Raw genomic sequence first — 26,376 nt, forward strand, 5'->3', positions numbered from 1 at the left:
GACTGAATGATGGAGAGGCTAATAGACACGGCTTTCTCACCACAATACACACATGCACACACACACACACCAGCAAACAGACTCCCATATCCAGTTTTTAACATGGAGGGAAAACTGCTCGAATATGTATAGCCTTTAATTTTCTCTGCGCTGTTTTCACTTTAATTTCACACACAGTTTCTTTTGGAAAACTTCCATTTAACATCTTTCATGATCTTCTTACTCCAAGCATCTGTCACCATCTTTTGCTTTAATATTTAGACACAGTTTTGTTCACCCCCATATTAAAGTGGGCTGGGAGTCAGAACTGGGTACAGATATTATATGATATGTGGGAGGATGGAGATGAGTTGAATTCACACGCTATTAATGTCAAGCGTAGGTTAAAATATTCCAAGACCTTGTCGAACAAGACCTGCCCTCTTATATTTAACGTGCGTGATAAATGTTAAAACTCTGTGGGAGACCTGGCAAACACTATCTGTTTTTTCAGATTTACCGCTGCATGAAAATTTGAGCCAAAGCGTGGAGAAGAAGGAAAACACAGAGGAAAAAAAAAACATAGGAAAGCAAAACAAAAACTCCGACAGAGGGATGTGGAATTAACGGGTGTGGAAAATAACTTTTCTTTCTGTATATTTCTGTTTTTCTGTGCAGCTGGTCTATCCGCTCAGTGGCAAAACTCACAGCTTGTGTCTGGCACATGGCCTCTCCAGTCTCTTCTCACTGCTCCCTCATATTTCACCAAGAATGAGCATCTCGAAGGAGGGATTTTTCGGCTTTTAAGTCGAGCTCACAAGGCCATTTCATTAGGAAAAAGTCTGAATAAATGGTTTTAAAAGAAAGGGGATGAGATTTAAAACTGTGACAGGGCTAACAATGACAGAAATGTGACTTCTATTTTCAGAGTTAACACTCATTAACATGTTACTGGGCAGCCTGTCAGTTGCCTGGATACTTGCCTGTGTCTGTACACGTGTCAAGTAGGAGCCCAGTGCACTTGTCCATATCACCAGTCACATGCATCATAGTGATGGAGGGTATTCATAGCATTCAGTTCCATGTGCCTTGTCATTCCCCTCTACAGCGCTTCACTGTGATAACTCTCAGGTCATGTGTGCTCGTCTTGGCAAGCAAACAGCGGAATAAAAGTAAACCACAGGACGAGTCAAAAGATACTCAAAATTGCATTTAGCAATCAAGACCAAATCAATGAATAAATCAAGATGGTAAATGAAGTGAGTTCTCCTTGAGGTCAGCTCTCTGGATGCAGCGAACCACAACAGAATAAACTGCAACTCCAGTTAATATATCTTTTTAATGCAGGTCCAAGCTATGCAATAACAGGCCCCCATCCTTTCTTACTTTTCTTCCGACCACCACACCACATCTGGCTGAGGCAGCCAGGAGTCAGCGGGGGCTCTAGGCTGTATTGGATTGTCCTCCGCTTAACCCTGTTATAACCACTCCATCAGGCTTGCTGGGTCATGTATGAGATATCTGTAGATTTAACCCACAGCCGCCTCACTGACTGGTGTTTAGCTACAGTAAGGGGACTGTGGGTAAAAAACTCATCTGTATTACATAATGTAGCTAAAGCACTGTCTGTATGTGGGACAAGCCAAAAGGTATATTTAAAGGTTCAATATTGTAAAAAGTCAGATCTCCATGTCTTTGCAATATAAAGCAGGTGTAAGTGCTATATAAATACTGTGAAAGTCTCAAAATGCTCAGTCCACAGAGAAATGCACACAATCTGACATCATATTATACTTGATTGACTATACATGATTTTTTGTTTCTTTTTGATGACATGCTATACTATCACTTATTAAAAATGGCATACTATACATACTTTTTTAAAATTAGATGCGACCGTAGTGTAGTTTGTTTAGCCTAACATTAACTTTTTACTTATGGAAAGTGCATTTAGTCTTCCAAAATCCCCAAAAGTGATTTTAATTTGTGAACAAAATGCCATCTTGCCGAACAAAACATGTAAGTATCATAAAAGTTTGTTTACAACAAAGCTTTTTTTCTACAGTAATAGAAAATCCAATGGAAAAATCCTACAGGCTTTTTGATGAGGGAACCAGGGCAATGCTTACTTCCACATCGGCATACAGAAAAATGTCATCTTTTGGGGCATTGTGTGACTGAGCAAAGATGTCAAAAACGCAAATGTGGAAGACCTGGAAACACTGACTTATCAGAAGAGACAGGGCTCTTTCTGGAGGAGGGGCTTAAAGACACAGGCGCTATAACAGAGCATCTAAGACAGAGGGTGAATACAGCTATATTTGGAGAGACAGTATGAGAAGATTTATTTGTTTTTTTGGAGGGGGCATTTAAGCATGTAAACATGTTCTAAAAGAAACCCAAAATACAAGTATAAACCTAAAAATGAGCACATTATGGGACCTTTAAAACAAGTCCGCAGTTTTGGAAAATCAAATCTCAAATTACAAGAAAGGAGAGTATGCGATCAAAAGAAGAAAAGCTAAAAGAGATAATGTAAGAAGATATTTTCAAAGGTCTAAGAGTAATTTGTTGACCTATGTACAGGAATTTCCACTCATCATTGAGTTAATAATCTGTTCTGTCAGGCAGCATTTCATCTGCTAGACTGATACAACCAGTAACACTTTCCAAAAGCTTCAGGCCGTGCCATTTCCCCAGAAACATCATGTCTTCGGAGCACACAAAGCAGACAATGCACAGAATCTGAGTAACTCTTGGGCTGTGGGAGCTGACACAAATTCTTGTGTAAAACATCATGAAGATGGTTGGACTGCAGAGCTAGGGGTGCTGATATGTATTATCTTTGAGGTTTTGGAACCAGGTGCAGCCAGCCACAACCTCTAAGGAGCGGGTTTTCATTGCGCTGTGCTGCATATTTCAATGACAATAAATAAACATCAATTATCATACTTTCCTAAGGCTACTTCCCACAGCCGCCTGCATGGTGTAACTGACTGTCAGCAACAGGGTTCCACTGATAGTAGAAAAAGTATTGTACTGCAAGTACATTAAAGGATGGATGATCAGATTTGAAAAAAAAAATCATTATCACAAGCAATATTAACAGTGTGTGGTAGTCATTTCTGTATAGGAACTGACTTTTTGGGCACCCAGTCTGTTCTATTCATCAAAGTCACTGAGTGCTGTCAGACACTGTTTTGACATGTTTTCTTGAGACCACAATCTTGGCAAAGAAAACTTGGATTCCCTCTCTGTCACAAAACACATAGCAGCTCTTTGCACATTCGACTCATCTAGACAGTTGACAACAGCATGGAGAAAGTACTTTCATACCCCAAGTCCATTTCCTCTCAGTAAACATGTTTCCCCTTACCTAGCAACAAGGAAATAACTTATTATTGGCACCAATAACTGAGAGTGCCTTTTTGGCTCGATGATAAACGGAAAGACTGCATGCAATAGCTAAAAGATTTTAATTGGATGCTTCTCTAGCTATTGGAAACATACTATGTAATGGCGTCTGATAGTCATTTTAGAACCACTTCTATTTAATGTACACATGTAAATCTACAACTTTCTGCATTCTCTTTCAGACTAAAATTTAAACATTTAACATTATCTAAAGGTCTAGTGTGTATGATTTAATGGCATCTAACAGTGAGGTTGCAGATTGCAACCAACAAAGATTTCTCTCTTGTGCAAAGCGTCAAAGAGAATTATGAAGGCCAATGCAAAAATGTGAAAACACAAATGGCCCCATCTAGGCCCCAATATTTGGTTTGACAGAGTGATATTGTATGCTGTAAAGCCCACTTATTTGATTGGTAATAATGGGCTTTATAATTTAAATTTATTTGAATGAATTGAATAAAGATTCAAATAAACAAAGTTAGCAAACAGCACCCTTGATATATTCCACTAAATCCAACATACTGGGCCTTTAATGTGTGATTTGCCGTTTGATTACGGCATACGGTAGATAGACTTCATTATCTCGCCTGTGATACTAATATCAGTGCATCTAGCTGAGCTCACTCATGTGGACAGAGCTGAAATACGTGAAAAGTTTAATAAATAAGCTTAAAGATAAATAAATGTAGGGCTGTTGTGGGGTTTTGTTTACACATCTACATGTGCTTCTAGTTTCGATGCACACGTTTTTCTTTTAGGTAACTACCAAAGAATGTGAACTATGACTGAGTGACATAATGGTACTAAACTGTCGTCACATTAATCACGTCTTGGCATTCTTGGAATGTTATTACAAGAAAAGTCTTATCAGTGATCATCACAACCATAAATCAGATCGAGAGCGTGGATGGAGAAAGTGATGTGGTGTTCTCGTTAAAAAGTGTTAAAAGGGCGGGTCCATCTCATCATTCTTTTCTTTGTTTTTCAGATGAAAACTCCGACTAAGCTGCTATCAGCAAGTGGTGACGTAGGTTACAGCGCTGATGCTGTCGTCTCCACCAGTTGATTGCTGGCACTGTAAGCAGGGAGAGTTAGGAAAGTGTTTGGCGGATTTGAGCTTGGAGGTGGAAGATGCTGATATTTTATTCAAAAACTTAAGTAAAAAAACAATATCAGTTCATGTATACACTATATTTAGATTATATTACCACTTTATCTGGTTGTCAGAGCCATTTTCGACAAGTAACTTAAGTCATTATATCGCCTTCTTCAAAGTTACCAGACTCCATTGACAAAAATAGTCCTTTACTTCACAGCACACAGGAGTTGCTGGTCTTCCACTGACTCGATTTTTTAGTTTGTTTGTAATATTGTGCGACATATAGAACCAAATTAATGTGGCATCCATGGCAGTGTGTGGATATATATGTATCAAGGACATATTGCAGAAATCATATGTCATGTCAAATGGGAAATGTTTTTAGAAGGGCTTGGAAATATAGCATTTTGATGCTAAAACATGAATAATTTGACCAAAATTTTAATATTCACATTTAAATATATAAGGAACACCATTGGAAGGCTGTAGAATTTTATAAAAAACTAAAAACTAAAAAATTAATAACTGTCTAATCCCACTTTCCTCAAACTTCTTTGGACTAATAATAATTAATTCTCAAGTCCCAAGTAAAAAAGTACAAATGTTTATCTATTTTAATTAAAAAGTGCCATGTATACTATAAACACAGTAAACTAGTTTTAAATTTCTTCTTTGCGTCCCTGAAAAAGAACATGCAATATCAACCATCTTCTAAATAATGCCGCCAGAAATGAAGCAAACTACATTGTACATTGTGTATTACTTGTAACGAGGAAACCTTTGTTGTTTAGTGGTTGATTTTAGTTATAGTTTACAAGTACTGCACAACCAGAATGTTTGATGTTTCATTGTGCGTCCATTACCCACCGTAGATTACATGCAGCTGTGGGACAGGGCTATTTTAGGACAATTTTCCCACGATTAAAGCACACAGGCTCCTTTCTCCTTTGATGTGGTGATGGAATGACAGGACATGCAAACCAGGCTGTGAGTTTTTTCTGTCAACATCTTTTACAGCCTGGAGAGTGTGCGTGCTTTGCCTTCATTTGTTTGTCCGTGACGCTAAAGCTACTCTTCTTTACGCTCGGCTGCAGAAAATGTACACTGTTTGGCTGAAATTCAATAGAAGGGATCTCTCTTGTTTTGATCTTTGACGTGAAATAAGACAAACAGCTTTTCCACGTTACATGTTCTGACCTGAGTGAACTGAACATGGACATTCAGTGCAGCCTGTGAAAAGTAGTGTTAAGTCTGAGTCATTTCTTTGTATTACAAAACCATCTCAAAGTGTCCCTATGGGTGAAACTTTGGCCCTTTTGCAGATGGACTATAAAAGTTCTTTGGACTGAAACATTTCCTTGGTGGACAAATATAATGGCAACCTCAGCCGAATCCCTGTTTTCTTTTCTTTGAAGCATATATTGTGGCTTCATGGAGGGCTATATTAGGGGGGGGGGCTTTCATTTAAAGTGCTTCACTGCACTACAGCTTTAATACACTCAAGGGTGCCAGAATACCGGGGTCTTCCTTTTGTCTAATGGAAGAAACACAAGAGCAGATACACAGGCAGGAAGCACGTGTGTAAACCATTATTTGGGGATGGGAAGATATAATATACAAAAACACTCACAATATGTTGATTATGAATTTGCATTACTGCTATAATAGTGAATGTCGTGTACAGCAGCACCGAAATACACTGCTTGACAACCAGCTACAAAAAAGATTCTGCAAAAAAAGGCTGCACCAACTGCAAAAAAAGATCTTAATCAAGCTTTGACATATTTCATATCAAAATATATAATGCCATTTTCACAGATATGTGTCTTGTCTGTGATGCAATAAAAATATGTTTCTGTAATGACAGATGATTCAGAGGGTTATTTGTTTTTGTGTGTGTGTATTGTGTAGTACTGTTCTGATAAGGTATTTAAGTCCACACATTTTCACCGGAACTTAACCATCAATACTATTTGCATTGAATTTGTTTAATATAATCAAATATGTAATGCTACACTGCAAACTGTACAATGGTCAGAACACAGGGGGGTCACCATAAATCCAATGTCGTGCCTGCCAACCAGTTTTCACTAGCTATAATGCAAATGACAAGATGCATAAAATAGTGCAAGAAATTTCAAGCTTCAGTCAGTCTTTTTAACGTTCCCAAACTTCCTGCGGGACGGTGACATACCATCTGCAGTTGCAGAAACAATCAACTGTTTTAAATTAGCACAACAGGAGTTCATCTGTTTCGAATAATATAAAAGCACAAACATGGCAAACAAGCTTTCTATTGCCAATTAAAGATCTTTTTGTTTGTCTGTTCACCATCCTGTTAAAAGTAGCGTCATATATGCACAGCATGGAAACTCTTGGCTCTGTGCATGTTCTTCAAACAGGCTTAAATACACAGCGGTAGGCAAAATCAACAACGTATGCATTCCATTGCTGAGAGAGGAAATCCATAGATTATGTTGTAGAAAGTGCCTGCTCATGTGTTTATCGTGCATGTGTGCCACTGTTACCTCTGTAGAGTGAGGCTGAGATTGTCTGTGCAGCCCTTTATCTTGTTCTGGGCCTCCAGGTGATTCATGCCATCCGTGGAAAGGCCGTTAATGGACAGAATGATGTCTCCAACACTCATCTTGGCTTTGGCTGCCTTACCTCCATCAGTGAGCTGCAATGACAGACAAAACAAAAAAAATAAAAATGAAAAAGAAGCTCATCATGTACATATTTGCACCAAATAGAGAAGTATTTACACAGAATTAACTTTGATTATGCCTCCACTGCTGTGTTAATATTTGCAGCTCTTAGGTATGCATGTGCCATTTAATAAAATGAGTTACAGAGAGACATTTAAATTAAAATGTTGTCTTTGCATATTTCGAGGATGTTTTTGTAATCACCAAGTGTTGTGCTTTCCTTTCCGTTTCCTGTCTTATGTAACTGTTGTCAGATAAGATAGGCATCTTATTCTCCTCAAAACATCACAACATCAATGGGACAGGATTCTACATCCACGAAAACAAGCTTCAATGTGTTCTGCCATAGATCAAAATGGTTTTTCAAAGTCTGAATATATACTATATATCTCACTTACAAGTATGTTATGCATCAAGATACAAGTAAATAAATATTTAATTTGATGAGTAAATAAATAGGTTAAAAAATCAAAAGTGAAAGTTCTCATTAACACGCAAATTTAGATGATGATCTTTACTTTCAGAAAGAGTAGTCCAGGGCAAAATAAATCAGAGAAATATTATCAATATAGCTTACATTTAAACTGATTTAGATTTTTTAGGTGGGATTGTTTTTAGGTGGCTAAAATAATAATTTCACTGCTAATAATAATTTGACTGCTGCACCCTTTCCACAGCAGTACGTTGCTTAGCCTCTGGGTCAGTACTCCTGTCTGCTTCCCCAAAATGGGGATGTGCTGACTGCCATCTATGGTAACACACCGACTATGAATAACTACCTACACTAACCCATTTCAAAAGACACAAACTATGCCTTTACAAACGCTTTGAAACTTGAAACCAGCGCAGGGTTTTCTTTGCCTTTTGTTCCATCTATTATTGCAGTGCTGAAGGTGTTGGTGCAGTTTGTTTGCTCTGAAGCAGGTTTTCCTTTGGGAGTTTAGGTACATGTTTATGTACCATTTGCCCTGATGGAGCCTCCCCAATAGTTAAAAATTTTGCCTGATCACACATTCTATGCCTTTGCAAATTGAGCATGTGTAAAAGTGCTATTTCTACATTTTAAACTCTGCTTATGTATTTTAAACAAAGCCTATAATATGTGGAAAGGGTATATTTGTATGCTTTCCCAAGCTAATTAAAAGTTAAGAAAAGTTCAATTTTTTTTAGTGAGAAATGTACAAAGCCACACTATTTAAAAATGTGGGACCTTACATTGCAGCTTTTACTTAAAATATAGCAGCAAGGGGTTAAAGGCTTAAATTCCAAAACCTTCTGTATACGAAAGAGTAGTGCATAGGTAGGGTTGAGGTTTATCAACTCCTCTCTGGCTTTCCACCACGCTGTGACTCGCATTTAACACACAGGAAGCAATGAAAAAAAAAACATGACGAAGGGATGACTCTCTACCAGGTGTGTCAAATCGACCAGTGATTACGTAACGCTCTGCACACCTCATCAATCTCTCAGCACACTCAGAACCTGAAACCTGTAATTATTCATGAACAAAAAAGAACTCCATGTACTTTATTATATTATGGTGCTTTTGTTAGGATCATATCTTTATGTCATCTCTCAGCTGTGGGAAAAAAAAAAACAGAACTGCCTGAAGCCTCAAACTCTTCAAATAGGAACATGAGAAGCACACGTATGTGGGAGCGCAGGTGAGATCTACGAATGTGTTGAGGGACAGCAAGGTTTAATGAAGAGAGCGTGAAGCATGATGAGGGGGAAAGTGATTTAATCTGTCAGCTCTACTGTGTGATGAATATAAAATTGGAACTTAAATGTCAAGTTAACTGTGTCCCCACTGCCATCTACAGTACATTTCTATTAACCAATAAAATGCAAATGCATGCAAAAGACCTTCCACTTTTCAGTCACACACACTTGTGAGCTGCTAGGAATCAAAGCAGCCCTGGTTTAGACAGATAAACACAAAACAAGACATTCACTCTCACCACTGCTAAAGAATGCATTCAGGTTAGGTAACTCTAAAAAGACTTCCTCTTGGTTTTAAAAAAAGGAGCCAATGAGACGTAATGAATGCGCCATTGTGTTAACCCTCATAATAAAATAGGGGAAAAGAAGGGGGAGGGAAAGGGAGAAAGAATGAGGAAGTGACAGTGGCGGTGGCAGTGACCGGCACATTTTCTCTGGAGCCGTGCTTTCCTTGCATCATTATCAAGCAGATCAGTAGCGGGAAGTGCAGAATGCATAGCTGGAGCTGATGTATGCATACCAGCGTCCTGGAAACGTATAGTGCAGCCACATGCTAAGTGTTACTAACAAAGGGAAGGGTGCGCAGCTTCAACTGACTCACTCAGAGTCCGGCAGAGAGACACCTGCCATGTGAGTGTGTCCTGACTCATTTACTTTCAATAAAATCCTCATTGCTCCTCAAGGCAGACGCCAATAAAAGGAGTGTAGGCACTCTTCAGAGATCGCTTACTCTCTGCTGGAGGTTAATGGCAGAAAAAAGCTGCTGAATTGTTGAATGAACTACTTTGAGAAATGGAGCCTTCTTTCTCAATCCTCCTGTGTCTCCCTCTCTGCGCGACTGTTTGTTCGAGAGGAAGAGAGCGAGTGAAAAGGCCTTCTGAAGTTCTCTCCATGTAGGGACGTGAAAAAAGACAATACTATACGGCTCTATATATGGCAGCTCCTCCAACACTATTTCAAGACACAAAGAGAGGGAAGACTTTTGTAACATTTGTAGAAAACTGTGTTCTTACAGCATTGTGTTAAGTCTTAGGCCACCATAGATTTGTTGTTTTAGCAAAGTTGTAATGGGGATTTATATGAAGTTATTTTTCAGTATCTTTATTAAGATACAAACAAAGAATACAGAGAAGGTGTACAATGCATTAAAACATCAAAAAGTCAGAACAAAACTTCAGACTGAGGTCAATATTTAGTGTGAAACATGGAATCGTACAACCATAACAAAAAGGTCTCTTAAACAATCAAAATTGAGCTTTGGACATGTCTTGAATGCAACCTGGTGTAAATACACCAGAAGATCAGTATTGTAAATCTCATAATGTCTGCCTAACAGTTCAAGACATATCAAGTAAAGAGGGAGGTCACACTAAAAAGTTGTAACTTTAGCCCGTTGAAGTTGTTTTATTCTGACATATTTGCATTTTTAATACTGTATACATATTTCCTGTATGTTCTGGTTGTATTTTAGTAAAGAGACTAAGACTACCGAGAAGTAGTAAATAACAAAGTTCAAGGCAGCCTCAGACTTTTGCACAGTTCTGTATATGTGGTTAATGTTTAATGCTGCAGCCTCCACTGGAGAGAGAGCACTTCATGAACTTCTCTCAGTCAAATGCTGTCTTTTTCACACGGATACAAAACAAATAGATGTCACAGTAGGAATCCCCGGCATCCGTGCTCTATAAATATAAATCAAGAGAGGTCTGAAGCACTCGTGATGGAGAGCAGACAAGTAATGAACTGGAACTTTGGCCGTTCTACTCCGACTCTCTCAGGAGAACAGGATGTTTTAGCAACATTTTTCAACCAAATGCTGTCAACCACATCACATCATGTAATTTGTGCACTTAATCAAAAAACACAAGTGACTATTTTAAACCCTGCGAGGTCATATAGAAAAAGCCATCCAAGGCTGTTTCACAAATGCAACTATAGGGCTTTATGTGAGTTTGGCAGAGGAAGAGAAAGATGTTTCCAAATGAATGAAGTGTCTTTCCAACTGCACTTACATGAATGGGATTCCAGCCACATAATGGTGTGGCTGCTATGCTGCTGTGGTCTGCTCCACACTGCTGATTTAACTGCTGTGCAGTTACTGGTAATGACTAGTTCTTCCAAAACTACACATGTTAAGTTCCTCTGCTCAAACACAGCATACTGCAAAATGCTTGGCAGATCTATCTGAAGGCTTATGGCAAATCCCATAGCACACTGGAGATTATGATATTAGTAGATAAAAGGCCTCTTAATTTATTTCTGGTCTAAATGTCTTTGTGGAAGAAATCCATCTTCGCCTGACTGTAAAGAGATGAAGAGAAATGTGAAGGGATTTTCAACCGGACTGACTATAAAAACACAAGAAGTGGAGCAGAAGCCTTGAAAAATTAACAGTCCATTTCTCCCATGTGTCTTTAATCCATCTGTTATAAGGCCAGAATCAAATACAGTCACAAAAGCAATCAAAAAAATCCAGTCCATTCCAAAATTTTAGATTTAGATGTTTACTCAGTAATTAACTTATCCCTAATTAGGCAATAAATTAATGAAAACAATAAAGCATTCTATAAGATTAATTATCAGTGAAAACAGATTCTGTTTAGACAGAAAGCAGCTTTTTTAAGTAGCTGATTCGGCTTAATTTATGACCTATAGTGCCTAGCCAGATCTATATCTGGTTTGGTCTCTGTTCACTTGAGTAGGTGGCTGCCAAAACTCCTAAAATACTTGAATTCTTCTCCAAATAGATCAGTGCCGTACTTGTGTTTTGTCAAATATTTTAAATTTCACACACAACTTTTTTTTATGGGAGAACAAACACATTTAAGGTGAAGTAAGAGATTTAAGCACCACAGCACCAGTGGGATACTCATCATGTTCCATGCTGGTGTAATTTTCTGCCGTCAGTGAAATTATGGAGCAAGGAAGCGGGCTGTGGTCATTTCACTTTTGAGAAGTCATGTTACAGGAAGCGTCTTGTGGTGAGGACTGAAGGCCTGTGAGATGCATGTCATGTCTGTGTAGGGTAGAGCACCTTATATGGAAAAGACTTGGGCCTAACATTAAGTCATCACAAACACAGAAGGCTAAAGCAGCTTGAGTCACAGGCAGGACTGCACCCATTCAACCTGTAAAGCTCATCAAAAAGAAAGCGTCTACCCTGCAGGATCGCTGGGATGAATCTGTGCAGCAACCTGCTGGGATAGCACCAGCAGAAGCTATAAAGTACATTTTATTGTCTTTTCTTTTACGCTTGCACACCTGCAACACCTGCAACACCTTTCATAAACTGTTCAAACAATAAACAGGAGGAGAGAGGGATATAGCAGTTAGGGAGGGGACCAAATAGCAAGTTGTCTTTTCCTCCAAGCCAAACATCGCAATTAAGGGTACTTGAACAGAGTTAGACCCGCGGTTGTCATGGTTTGACCCCGGTCTCTCACTACATCAATCAGGCTCCTAGAAAACACAAGATCACGAGCAGACCTACGTACAAGCGCTTAGTCAAATCGCCATGACAACGCAAACAAAACAACACAAAGCAGTACCACCCCGGCACTGAATAGTGAATACTCTTTAGTCAGGTCAGAAACAAACCCCAATGACGAGCTCTGCTGAGGCAGATGATATGAAAAGGCTTTCAGTCGTGGTGGGGCTCGAGCCAAGTGCAAGTGCCGGTTTCCACCTCCATCCATGATTCATTCAGTTCTCCTGTGGGGTTTCAATTGGGCTTTTTTTGGAATCAGTCAAACAGCATAATGATTGTTAAGTGGTAAAATGTTCTGGCAGTGTATTAATGACAGGACTGACACAAAAAGACTACTATTACCCTGTTAAAAGCACACACAGTGTCTCTACTTTCCAAAAGCTGTGACATGCCAGTGGAATTTTAATACATATTTTGCATCATTGTGATATTTTGTATTTTCAGTGAATATGGTAAATGTAAAATGGACAGCATCAGCAGTGCAACTTAAATATATATATACCTCAACCACAAAATGACCATTCTTTACTCAACATGTATTACCATGAATTCATGAAGAAAACTTGTATTTCTCACAAGCCTCCATGATGAATCCATAAAAAGAGAACATCCTTCATGCATTGAAGTAATAAGGGTCCACATTTACCATAAGCGAAACTATATCAAACATCGGTGTACAAACTCACATACAACTCATGTAGTATAATGGGAGCGTGGACAAGTTGCATTCCTGGGCCTGCACAAGAGCTTAAACTCAAGCAGGTGCTCAGGTACACTCAGGGTGCGCTACTCCTGGGCTGAAGTGTTTTTTATTGTAACGTTTAGCAAAAATGCATATTTTAGGGAAGCACTGAGCACACGACTGTTGTAGTTGTATGAGAGCTTGTAAACAGATGTTAAATATAGATTAGCTGGTTATAAATGCTGGTTATAAAGGATTTCTGCCTGTTTGCTGTTTTCTGGATTTTCTGTTCACTGTGGAGGCGTGCAAGAAAAACAAAGTACTTCACAAATTCGAGGTAACATGCAGAGAGTAACTGATATACAAATGGTCATTTTGCAGGTGAAGTATTCCTTTAAGCCAAAAAACTTTTATATGCAGTCATTAGTAAAGTAATTCAATAACTTGAGAGAAATGACTTGTAACTGTAACTATTTTTCAGTTAACTTGCACAACACTGCAAGTGGCTTTCACTGATGATTAAGTCTTTAAGTCAGTTGGACTAAAAATGTAGCACAGGTTGTAGTCCAACCTGCAACCAGAAAGACAGATCCCGCTGTGCCTGTGAATTTTCAGCACATTCCTCTCTCTTATCAAAACTGAGAGAAAGTCGATTGTTCCTATCTTTCATCAAAATAAAAAAATACTGTGAGCGATCTAAATCAAAATCTGGTGACGGCTTGGTTATTCTTTATAGCGCTGCCATATAGCATTAGAGAGATTGAAAGCAGATGCCCTCACTACAACTGTAGGCCGACAGCAGGAAGATCATACTGGGATCAAACACACACTGCAGATAACAGTTTTCTACTAAACCCATCTGCAACCTGAGCACCTCTTTACGACCCTGCACAGAATCGCAGGTTATTATTGTAAATATGCCCTGTGCAGTGTATATTCACAAATCTATAAAATATGGTACTATCAAATTTCAGTACCATGTAAAAATGCTCCAGAGATTTTAATACCAGAGACAGATAAAAAAAATAATACAAACTGTTTGACAGCTTTGCAGCATGGACCACAAGTTATCTGTGTCAATAGTTTCCTGAAATGTCAGGGGAGTTTTTAACTGCCTGATTTTATTTTTTCTGGACCGGAGCTCAACCAAAAGTTATGACTCAATGTCACTCAGATTATTCTTTATCCAATGAGCTACACAAGCTACTAACTTTCTGCTGAACTAATTGTAAATCATTGAGAAAAACACGAGAGGCATTTCCTCTTATGGCAGAGACTCTATTACTTGAACTTCAGCAGTTGCTATCACATATTGTTGTGCATCATATATGAATATATGATACTCAATATTACCCCTTTCTTACTATTACAATAATCTGACTATGCAGCTGATTCAGTTGGAGGACACTCAGAGATGTATTTTGGTTTTATGTATAAATCATTTTAGAATTTGTTGTGTAGAAAATGTTGCATGATGAGGTCATGTTTTCGAAATGTTAAATCACACATGTTCACTTAACAATAATACACCACCAATCAATAAGTATGTCTTTTAAACTACTGGTATTTAAGGTGTAAAATTATAATTTTTTATTAGTGGCACATAGCAGTGAGGATTGCAGACTGCAACTGAAACTTCTGGTTAAAATTCCTTCAGTGTCCATTATTCAGGAGGTTTTTACCAGCAGTCTGGTTATTCACAGAGTTCTCTTCTCTCCAAAATAAATAGACCCACTGATTGACACCTGTAAAAACACTTAATAAAGCAGTTTTGCCTTACAAATCAGTGTTTCACCTACACTGTTTGGCATGTCGTAGACAAGCTGCTAGCCCAGGACCTGCTAATGTCTGCTCACCTTTTGTCTCTGATAACTAAAGATCCAGAAGTTCAGGAGGTTTTTACCAGGGGTTTTTACTATCTGCAGAAGTCTCTCCAAATCAGATGAACCACTTACTGAATAATGCAGTTCCACATTAAAATATCGTGTTTTCCTGACACTCTTGTAGCCAAGTGGCTGCAAAATATGGTGACGTGAAAATGTCAAAACATGAAAAAACGCAAATGGTCCTATCAGAGACAGAGTTTGGTTCATTTATTCTGAGCGACTGTCGAAACATGGCGGTGCAACATGGCGATTTCCGTAGACGAGGACCCGCTCCCTCTGTAGATATAAATGGCTGATTCTAAGGTAACAAAAACACTATAATTCTTATCTTTAGGTCGTTATCCTCCAAAAAAACATACTTATGTTATATTCTCTTTAAATCCTACACACACTGGAATTTTAAGAACTACTGGTGAGTAAAGAAACTATTTAATCAGATCAAAGAATGCAGTAAAGGGTGTTTTAAACTGAATTAATACTTGTAAAAAGAACAGCCGTTTCTCATTGGAAACCCACAAAACAGAGCTCTAATAATAAACTCAAGATACTATCATCTCTCATAACATATTCTTAACAGATAACATTATAAATATTGTTATTATTTAGCTAATAATTTTGCCAGTCCAATGTGGGGCTGCCTATATCGGATCCTCTTCTCTTAAAACAAATGCTCACAGATCCCCGTTTCCCTCTAATGTTGATGTCGGTTGCCCAGATACACCACCATCATCACATTCCTCTTCTTTGAGAGTGAAAGTAGCCGCACCATATTAACACATAATGGCTGTGCTTGAAAGAGAAAAAAAAGTCTGGAAGCTTAGAGCCTACTGCAAACACAAAGCTAAAATTAGTTTGTGTAATGTTCACTCAAAGTATCACATGCCACTAAAACAACACCCAAAAGGCCACAGAAGACAAGAGGGGGAAGTGAGGGGTCAATGGAAAAAGAGCAAAATTTTGTTGTGCTGACCCCAAACTGACCTCCTACAAGCAGACATTTAGAAATGAGAGATACTGTTACTTAGTCATTATTTCATACTTGGTCTTAAATTACTATTATTCTTACTATTATTTATATTCCAAACTTTGTTTACATAATATCTTGCTAACAATAATAATAGTCTGGTGAATTTATGACCAAACTTTTCAACTCAATTTACTGCGTGTAAACACATTTAATTCACTCCTGTGTTATGTTTTGTCTGTTGAGTCGACATTTTCTGCGGTTTCATGAACAATTTAAAACTAATCTTTAATGTGAGTCTTTCCTATGTGGAAACATATCAAGAGATGCCTAAAAAGGAGCTAAGTAACCAAAGATGATGATGGAAAGAGTCTCGGGAAACAGGAACACAGACATCGGCACACATATTCGTCATTTTAAGCCCTTCCTCCATACGTCATCATTACATTTTATTGAGTGGTCCCAGTTTTAACCAAAGTCCCAATTAATATCACACAATACATATGACTGATGGTATATGCACTTCATCTCTTACTTTAATTTAGTGATATTATGAGGCCAAAGCCAAACTCCTAAAAAAGGCTTCTGGGTAACAGGCTGTGGTCATCTTGTAAGAAAACCAGCCTTATATATGGTACCGTATGTAATCTTTGGATCAGTTACATATGGTACGCATATGTAAAGTCATTACATCATTACTGCATGGCAATCGCATCCATCTAAGCAAAATAAATACAAGCTTTAATGTGAAGGCATATTATTTACTGCAAAGTCGGTCTATTTAGCATAGTAGGTTTCTAATGAACTTTAAAATGGGCCTGTGATCTACATGATTTCCTCACCACTCAGCTAATGAAGGAACTGAAGTAAACCGTTGGCAGATGTTTCCATATACGTACCTTATACTTGCTTACTCGTCCCTTTGTAAATACAGTTACCTCTTTAACTTACATTATAGACACAGACAGATTAGAAGAAGGAGTACTGATTGATCTAACATCAGATTTATGAAAATGTATGTATTTTACGCTAGCAAACATAAAGAACACATGTTCCACATTCACTATATTGGCTGTGCTTTATGTGACATTAGGATTTGGAAGATAAACAGACAAAAGGGGAGACTTATTCCTGGCGCCCAGACAATACCAAGAAATCTGAACCATTTATGGTGCCATTCACTGGTCATGCGCTGGGATGAAAATATGTCACAGGAATGACACTAACCAACAATGTGATGGAATGAAAAGCTGTGAGAGTCATGTTGCCTGGCTCAGCAGTGCAGCGGCATGCTCCAGACCGCTGATGACTCAACACAGAACTGCTGGTGGACACACATTGTGTATTCAAAACTTTTGTGGTCCATGAGTAGCTCTCCACAAAACCCACAAAAAAATATGTAGGAATGATAAAAACTACCACATTACACGCATTTATGATTATAATAGATTCAAGGCTTTTGATCGTTTTTTTTTTTTTACATCTGTCCCAACTCACCTGTTTCATTTTATTTTTAACTCTCTTGTAAAAACATGACACGGCACATCCCTTCAAATATCAGGGGTCAGGGGCCCATCTGATTTTCATTTTCCAGTGAGTTTTATACACAAGGAGTGTGCATGTTGCACCATATCAACAAAAAATCACTGCATCGTTTGCACGCATTCATTTATTTGTGGCAGCCCGCCACAATTAAAACATCTACAGGATTAAAACAGATTTTCTACATTTGGAGCTAGACCATTCATTAGAAGCTCTGCTGAAACATATATTTACTGTTAATCATTGCAGAGGCAGCGAAAGTTGCTGCATTCTTCCTTCCCTCCCCTGCCGTCAGCTACTGTTGCACATACACTCTAATTCTGTGGGAAACACTGCACTGTCATCAATTCACATGTCTTATTTCTCATGAAGATAAGCACATATAAGTCTAAATAGTAGGAATATATTGTAAAACAGGGGTCAGTGCACCCTTGTTTTTGCAAGCCTTTCCAAGTGCAATTGCACTGCGATGTCAAATATGAAGGCGTATTTTAAGCAGATGTCGGTCTTATGTTTTTTCAACAGCCAATGCCAAAACTGAAAGAGCAACAGAGGCGAAATGCCCCATTTGATGTAATTTTTTTTCTATTTTCCTGTCTCGAAAGCCTTGGAGTTTTTAATCTTTATTTAATCTTATATAAAAAAAAAGTGCTCCAACATCCAATCAGGTGACAAGTGTGACAGTGCTTGATTCATGTCTTGTTTTTGAGATATGATGACAATGTGTCTACTGACAGCTACATGCCACCACCACAACATGCTGTCCTTCATTCCATTATTATCACAGTAACAATGCATAAAAATAGTCTGAGCAGCTATGCTGGCCTTTTCATACTCTGTGGTTATGGTTCCGCTTGGGAAGAGCCACTTCTTCTCTCCAAAAAAAAACTCTTAAATTTCTGTAACTGATCCTGCCGACAACAATAAATAAACAGAGTCACTGACCTTGGCCATGACATGGAGATTACAATTACATAACAGGAAGTGGCAGGAGCTGAATAACACTGCTCATTCTGCAGCAGCCAGAGATGTGTCAAGGCATTGAATACACTGATAGAGGACATGCTGACCACCTTTAATACTGTTTCTCAAGAAGCAATGTTAGCATAATTGAGACACCTCGGTTGCAAAAGACTGCTACGTGACAGTGTAAGGGCAAGCTGCACTGCAGGCGTCTTGTAATTTGTGCAATAATCACAGTGTTCTGCACAAAAATCCCTTACCCCATAAACATAAACAGTTTGACTTTGTGTAGGCTGAGGCTGGCCTGTCTTATAAACACGTCTGCTTTTCAATGAGTAGGCCAGCCAATCCAGCTGTCCTTCTCCCAGCTGAGGGCTTAACAGGACCTGTTCAGCCAGAGCCAAATCCCAGTTTGAATTTATGTGACCCAAAGTCCCAAATAGTTATTACAGAACCATCGTGGCTTTCTAGAGTTTCACTCAGATGGAGCGTTTAAGGACAGGTTCTGATTATTCCACTGCAGTCTCCTCTGCCTGAGTAACACTCAGGAGAAAGGCTGTGACATTTAGCAACATCCAGCCTCTGAATGACCAAAATGACAGCAGCTGTTAACAGTTACCAGTTTAATCCTCCAAATACATCCCCAATGACTTTTTTAAACTGATGGATATTGAGGTTACAGTTCAGTTATGTAACATTATGACAATAGTCGTAGCTGGGGGTAGGTCATGACCGTGAGTGGCTGAGTGACAAAGGCCATGAGCTGTTACAGAAGGTGTCTAAATCTAGCCGTGAGTGTCACACAGGAGATGAATGGCACACACGCTTTCATCACTGACTAGGCCAGAGGTGGAGTGAGCATGGACAGCATTCCTCAGAGGTGACTGTCATGGAGTGAAGGGTACAAGAGTGTCGCCCGTGTGTGTGTTCAGCTTACCCGTGAGATGGTGAGGGGGAGACAGAAGTCCTTTCCTCCTTGCAGTCTGAAGCCCCAGGGGGCGGGGCCAGCCAGGGAGACGCTGTAGCTGCTGGTCATGATTCACCTAGAGATGGACAGGAGGATAGATATTTTACAATCAATTGTGCAAGGAAAATACCAAACAAAAGACAGACTCCTTGCGGACAGAAAATGATATCATAAACACACACAGGAATACAGCAGAGGAGAAAGAGAATAACAGGAAAGAGAGGATGGAAACAAACAGTGTATCACGTCATGTATAACTAGTGTGCAGTTAAAAAGATCATTACTTTCATTCTTTCCTTTGTCTCCAAATAACATCTCACATGACGAGTTGGGGCTTCAACTTTATCACACTGAAGCTATCTAAATTCAAGTACAACACTATTAATAGTCCTCTCCTGAAGCTCCTAGCTCTGCGCTGACAGCTTTAGAGCAGGTCCCTGGTCCTGTAAGCAATGTCATTTGTCACAATGGGGGAAGGAAAGTGAGTTTGTAATATATGATGTTATAAATCATATCCAAGTGCTAGTGGACAGGTACGCATGACTGGCAAAGAGATTACCCATAATGATTTGTGTTCATTGCAGGGTTTAATGCACATCTCAGAATGGATTAGCACACATGGCCGTTTGACAAAAATCTTTCAGCGATTTTCATTGAACATTTTTGCCTTTTAGGAAAAACCTTGGTGGAGTAAATAAACAATAAAGCTACAGTTGGTCATTTTTATGAAAATGTTCTCATATTTTCATCATTTTCTCATATTTGCAGAAACTGTCTCTATATTCTAAACGAAGTATGTTTAAAATACCCTCAGACACATATTTAAGTGTAGTTTAAGTGTAGTGTTTGGCTGTAATACAAGAATTTGCAAACAAGAAGTTGGAAGTGCACTGTTTAGCTGTGAAGTGATAAAGTTTGTGACCCTGGAAACAGCTGAGCCGAAACTAAGCACTGCCCCCAGGGTAGACCAACTATCTCATTTTACAGCTAAACAGTACACTAAGATATGTTCCTGAAATTGTTCAAGGAGAAATTTAGGCTTAGCAGTTAAAGAATCTTGATCAGCGGTGCTTAGTTTGACAGTTTGATCCCAGTTCACAAGCCGTGGTGATTGAAAGCTGCGTGAACTTGTCGGCTCTGATTGGTTGGTTTGGTCATACGCAGTAAGGCCATTAGAAGCACTACAAGGCAATAGGGAAGGCAAAGAAATATGATTTTTACAGAGATTATTTTCTCATTTGGTACTTGGTGGCAGGTTCATTTTTTTTTTCAAAAAATAAAAGTGACCTCCTACAGCTTTAAATGGTGAGCATAAGCACTGACTTTCCTTTGTTTACCTTAACGAATCTCAGATCAGTGACTCGTGTCAGTGGAGCTGCACTTTGGACCTACCGTATGATTTCAGTGTGCTTTCACTGAACCCGCTGCTTGTGAAAGATACATTCTAATAAAGACACCCAGATTTAGACAAACTATGTTTTATATCTCTATACAACACAAGGTGGGTTAAACAAACAACCACAGGTAAGTGAAGCATTTTGAAAATTAGGCACCCAGTAGGACCTGGTCTTATGAACAGCCCTGTACCTGCATCATCCTTAACACTCAAGCCTGGGGTTTAATGGTGATTAAGAAATTGAAAGCTTGATATAAAATATCTGCTAAAACTCCATCAGTCATGTACTGAGCATTGGCCTTTCCTCTGTTGCTGGGCCTGCGGGGTCAGCACAAAGGCAAGACACACCCTGGATGATCAGAGACTTGATAGAGCTCAGCTTTAATCACTGCCAACACAACGCTTCAGTGGAGAGCAGGTTTGCTTTGCATTTCTCAATGGCTAAATGCACCATCTTCTACATTACCTCATGCATGGATACAAATACCATATCCTGATTATACAAGTGTGCATTCAAATCAAATGGACAGTTCCAAAAGTGAGACACAGCGTAGACAATTTGGTACTACAGTAGAATATTTCATGCACTATTGAGTTTCACTGGTTTAAGCCCTGCGTGTCATGCATTCCTTTTCCCTTGAAAAACTGAAGCTGCAAGCTATTTTTTGGAAGCGAGACTGAGGTTAAATACAGTCACATGCTAACATTTAGCGCATTATGACATGTATTAGGTTAATGATTGAGGAAATTGGTATACCATATTTGCAGAGTACTTTAATTTACTCATCTGGTACGGTATGAGTATTCAACTAACAGGCTGTGGTGAATCTGTCTGTATGAGCCTTTGCGCACAAGATCAGAAAAAAACACAGATCATGTGGAAATGTATCACCTTTGCCCTGCCCAACAGGAAGGGTGAATGTTGACATGAAAACATGACATGAAAGGCTAACGCATTAGCATTATATGTCACATACCGTACACTGCAATTATATGGAAAAGGGGGAAATGTAGAAGCAAAGCTGAGTCTAATTCGGGAACAGACGGGTGCATTGTCCGTGGTTATCAGAATTTACTTTAGAGGGAAACTGAGAATCAAAGGAAGCTAAGACTGATAGTTCTGATGTAATGAACTAAAGGTCTGACGTTTTTGTTGAACCAATTGGAAAACACTTCAGCAGCTATCATTTAGTGCTGCTCTACTTAACGCAGATACTCAAATGTCAGTGTTACAGTTCTAAATTATTATTTCTGGCTTTGGTGAAGAGGATTTCACTTTTTCACTTAAAATCCATTAACGGGAGAACATGTGTGAATGTGACTAAGAAATTAAATGTTTCAGTGCGTGCCTTGAAAAAGAAATGTCCACACATTTGCGTGCTGGGCAGTGAAGAGAAAACATACTTTCCTGATGAGTATTTCATGAATAATAATGCCTTGTCATCCCAGAGGCATGTCATTTTGTGGTAGTAAGTCATGCTCCCGTCACAAATTCCCTCTGGGGCCCAGCACCACCTGCTGCAGCCCATCACCTGGTCAATTGTACTAGACAAACTTCAAATCAGAGGGTTGGCCGATACACTGTTTCACCATCTTGCCTGGAGGGAAACAGGCTTTTTGACGCAGTCAGCAGAGGAGCCAAAGAAAAAGGGTGTGGGGCGGGTGGAGAGATGGAAATAAAATCACGTGTGAAAGTGATAGGGAGGAGGTGAACACCTGGAAAGCAAAGAGCACATAGCTCTACTATTTATACAACACACTTTCACAATCAATCTCAAATACACACGTGCACACATGTAGAATGTGCAGGTCTATAATAAGAAAGCAACCAACTAAAGACAGCTGTCTCCTTCTTCAAGGTGACCAAGGGTCGAGGTGAGCCAAGACCTTTATTTTTAGGGAAACTTCAAGGCCTTGCCCAATGTGTTTTACACACATTGTCACCAAGAAATTAAACCCACTCTGCTTAAACTCATAAACTTTCAAAATTATTTGGAAAATATCTTTAAATAACCTAAATAGAAGAAACTCAATAGCATCTTTGACACTGTTGCAAGATTTGTCTCCCATTTAATTTAAGTCTACACCCCATTGAAAATCTTGGGGTGGCACAGGAAGGTGATTATGTTGTAGAAAGGTAGATGTTAGTTAAAAACCATATGAGTATGGACAGTTAGGGAGTCACAGCAGGGATTCCCACACCTTCATTTATAATCCACGGCCCACCACGATTAGAATATTTGTCACCACAAATAGATTTTCTATATCCGGAGTCTGAACATTCATTAAAAGCACAGTTCAGTTTTTCAGTGAACCACACTCTTGGAGTGCAGAGCATACTCTGAGCACAGAGCAGTAGAACGTCAGGCACATTGAAAGTGAAACTTAACCACTCATTCTGCTGAGTGTAAAAGTTTGCATTCACTCACAGCAGCCGCTCCTCTCATCCATCGATCTGATCGATCGGCTCTGACCAGATCGACATATCAGCTATCCACACCGCCAGCCACAAACTGCTGCTGAAGAAAAAGAGAACAGATGGAGAGCTCCGCCTGCACTGCATTCACAGAGCTCCAAGAACCTCAAACTTAAGAGAGGGGCTGATACAAAGGGACACACATTTAAAAGAGAGAAGAAAAAAAGTTTGCTGTTGTCATTGCCAACCACCATAGAAAATGGCAGTTGTTCCTTTGCCAAAATTTTTGCCAAAGTTGGAGCTTCCCAGCAAACGACTTTGACGACTTGGTTGATAACAATCAGTGCCTTAGGTTATCTAAGGTTCACAAGACAACACCGCCTTTGTGCGGACTTAAAAATGAGCACACCACAGCCTTTTAATCACAATATTGACCCCCAATTATTTTCAACGGGAGGGGGGCATCAGTTGTCCGAGAGGGGCCGTGGCCCCCAAAGGTCTACACATCTGAACTGGCAATGCTGACAAGAAAACTATATTTTCAGAGGTGACAAAACGAACATAAAAGCTGTAAGTTTTATTCAAAGATCTTTGAGTCAAACCTCACATGCTCTCATAACATGAAGCACTGAATAGCTCTGTTACAACTATGACAGTTGTTCACACCAGATTCTTTCAGTATTAGATTTCACAGCCAACTGGGACATCTCAGTAAAAGCTACAAAAAATGCGGATGGTGAAATCTGGATCACACTCAAGCCATACCCTCATATCAGTAGCTTTTCCTAATATGGAGTGAACAAACATTAGACTCATCGCATGTCCCTGCTTGTTTTGCAATCCCTAATGATATCATGCATAGACATGAGCAGACACACCTTTCAGTGTTCCCAAACTGAGGAAAACAGTTGAGCTCAACACAAGCATTTTATCAGCAACACTCACATAAACCTCCCTGCAAGCTGATTCCAACATAATCCTAGTTATTTTCCATGAGGGCCTTATCTTTCAAGTTCCTGTCATAATGGCACTTTATTGTTATAAATATTTCAGCACTTTCACACCAAAAACAGGATTAAGACACAATCCTTTCAGGGCAGCACAAAGGGACATACTAGCCAAGTTAACAGACATTTATCTGTTACTGTAAATGTTATTTTAACTTGCTTGATCCAATTAGTAGGCAGATTATCCAGATAGTCTGATATTGAATTTAGATGATATAATATATGGAGAGAAAATTGGGGTAACTTTCTAGTCATAGCTGAAAAAAAATGAAATCCCCCTCACAGCAGAAAAGCTTTCTTACAGTAATTGGCAATCAAACACGGGTCAACAGGGTTGAATTAAAGAGCCATTCAGTAGCATGCCCTCTATGACCTCCCCACTGTGTGTGTCAAAATACAGCTGCGTTTCCTAAAAGTAATGTTTAGTTATGGGAAATGAAATGTCTCAGAGTTCTGGTGAACATAAGAGTGACTGATGATTTTCAGACGTCATGCTCTTTTCACAAGCCTTCAGGAGACAACATTTCCTGCTGACATCATCCCAGGACGTGTTGACTCACAGTGTGTGTTGTCGCTTTGTCCTGCACCTCACTACTGTGCTGTATGTGACTCTTATTATATATTATTTTTAAGTCCCAATTTTGATATGAATAAACAACCACAGATCAAATGTTTTTGTTAGACTATTATAAAGACTTTAAAAAAAACCTGTTTGACTCTAAAATGTATAGTTCAATATCTTTAACTTAGTGTCAATGGGACAACTTGTTCCAACCTGACTTTATGGGACCTTTTGTGGATGTGGTTTAAGGTAACCTGTTCTTCTAACATGTGACACATCCTTATATTAAGTACATTTATAACAACTTTACACTTAAAAAAATGTCTACTTTGAATTCACCAAAGTCTCTTAACTAAGTGTGCAATATAAAATAATTTTAAAGTGGAAATATGTTGTAGTTTTAGTTGTAGTCATGGGACAAGGTGATAATCCTAGAGGTCCTCCTCAATCTTTTGTTTACTTTAGGGACTGTACATTAGCGTCTGTGCAATTCAGCACGTTTTTTTTTTTTGTCACGGAAATTAAACTTTGTTGTGTCGCCTCAGTGTGTGTGTGTGTGTGCGACATAAAAGACGCGTGACAGTGCACTTCCGATAGAACTTTATCTAACTTGTCAATTCTCTGTAAAACAAATGTGAAACTATGACACGAGCGGCAAAACAAGTCGTTTATTTCTTTTTTTTTTTTTTTGTAAAGTTTTTGAGCGAGCGTTAAATATTTCGATGCGCGTTTAATTGCAACTTTGTAACAGACACATGAGGCTGTAAAATAATAACGGTAGCACGAGCAGAGAGTTTCCCTGTGCCGCTGTTAGAAAGATTTGGTCGGATGTAGTGTACAGTACTCACCTCGCGTTGTGAAGCCGGGTCTGGTGTGCAGAGAGAAGCGTGACTTCAGTCCGTCTGTTCTCAGTTTCGGAGTCAACTGGACTGAGCGGAACTCAAACTTCCGCATATAAGAAGCCAGCCTCATCTGGCTGCCGGTAGGAGGGTTCACTGCATGGTGTGTGTGTGTGTGTGTGTGTGTGTGTGTGTGTGTGTGTGTGTGTGTGTGTGTGTGTGTGTGTGTGTGTGTGTGTGTGTGTGTGTGTGTGTGTGTGTGTGTGTGCGCGCGCGCGCGCGTGTGTTGACTAAAGGCAACACAGCAGCATGCATGGGCTTGTCAGATCACTGAAACAGAGCAGGTGAGTTGTAGTCGAGTTAACCAGACCGTCCTTTTGTTGCAGTGCTAACGTAAAAGCCAACATGCAAACTCAACTACAATATGCAATAAAGGACTAAATCAAAACACCAACTGTCTGAAAGCTGATAAACCCTGTATTAAAAAAAACGAAAAAAGGTTTTGCTAATCTGACTTGTATGGAAAGCCCTTAGGGAACTTTATTAAAATAAAAAAGTGAGCTTGAAAAGAAAAAAATAATTCAATTATAGCTTCATAATCCCCCCACATATTTATGTGTGATATGAGTAAAGATTAAAATAAAAAGGCAACAGTCCAATTTGCATTTTCATTATTTCCTGATCATATGACTAGAAAGGTGTTTGACACCTAATTCAAAGATGATTTTCTAGTAATGCTCATA

The 26,376-nt window shown here is 39.1% G+C and overlaps 1 protein-coding gene across 5 annotated transcripts in view; it reads right to left on the reverse strand.

Annotated features, from left to right (window-relative positions):
• pdlim5b (PDZ and LIM domain 5b) overlaps positions 1-25,800 on the reverse strand; it is a 46,296-nt gene extending 20,496 nt beyond the window's left edge. For all 5 annotated transcript variants that reach the window (XM_088070729.1, XM_088070728.1, XM_042509566.2 and 2 more), the window contains exons 1-3: positions 25,643-25,800; positions 19,384-19,489; positions 7,021-7,172 (exon numbers count right to left, since the gene is read on the reverse strand). In XM_088070729.1, the coding sequence (XP_087926855.1) occupies positions 7,021-7,172; positions 19,384-19,482 (251 nt within the window). In that variant the 5' untranslated portion in view covers positions 19,483-19,489; positions 25,643-25,800. The remainder of the gene's footprint in view (positions 1-7,020; positions 7,173-19,383; positions 19,490-25,642) is intronic.
• Between the last annotated feature and the right edge of the window lie 576 nt (positions 25,801-26,376).

Source organism: Plectropomus leopardus, chromosome 20, assembly GCF_026936395.1.
Source record: "Plectropomus leopardus strain MGB_pleo_1.0 chromosome 20, ASM2693639v1, whole genome shotgun sequence".
Classification (NCBI taxonomy): Eukaryota; Metazoa; Chordata; class Actinopteri; order Perciformes; family Serranidae; genus Plectropomus; species Plectropomus leopardus.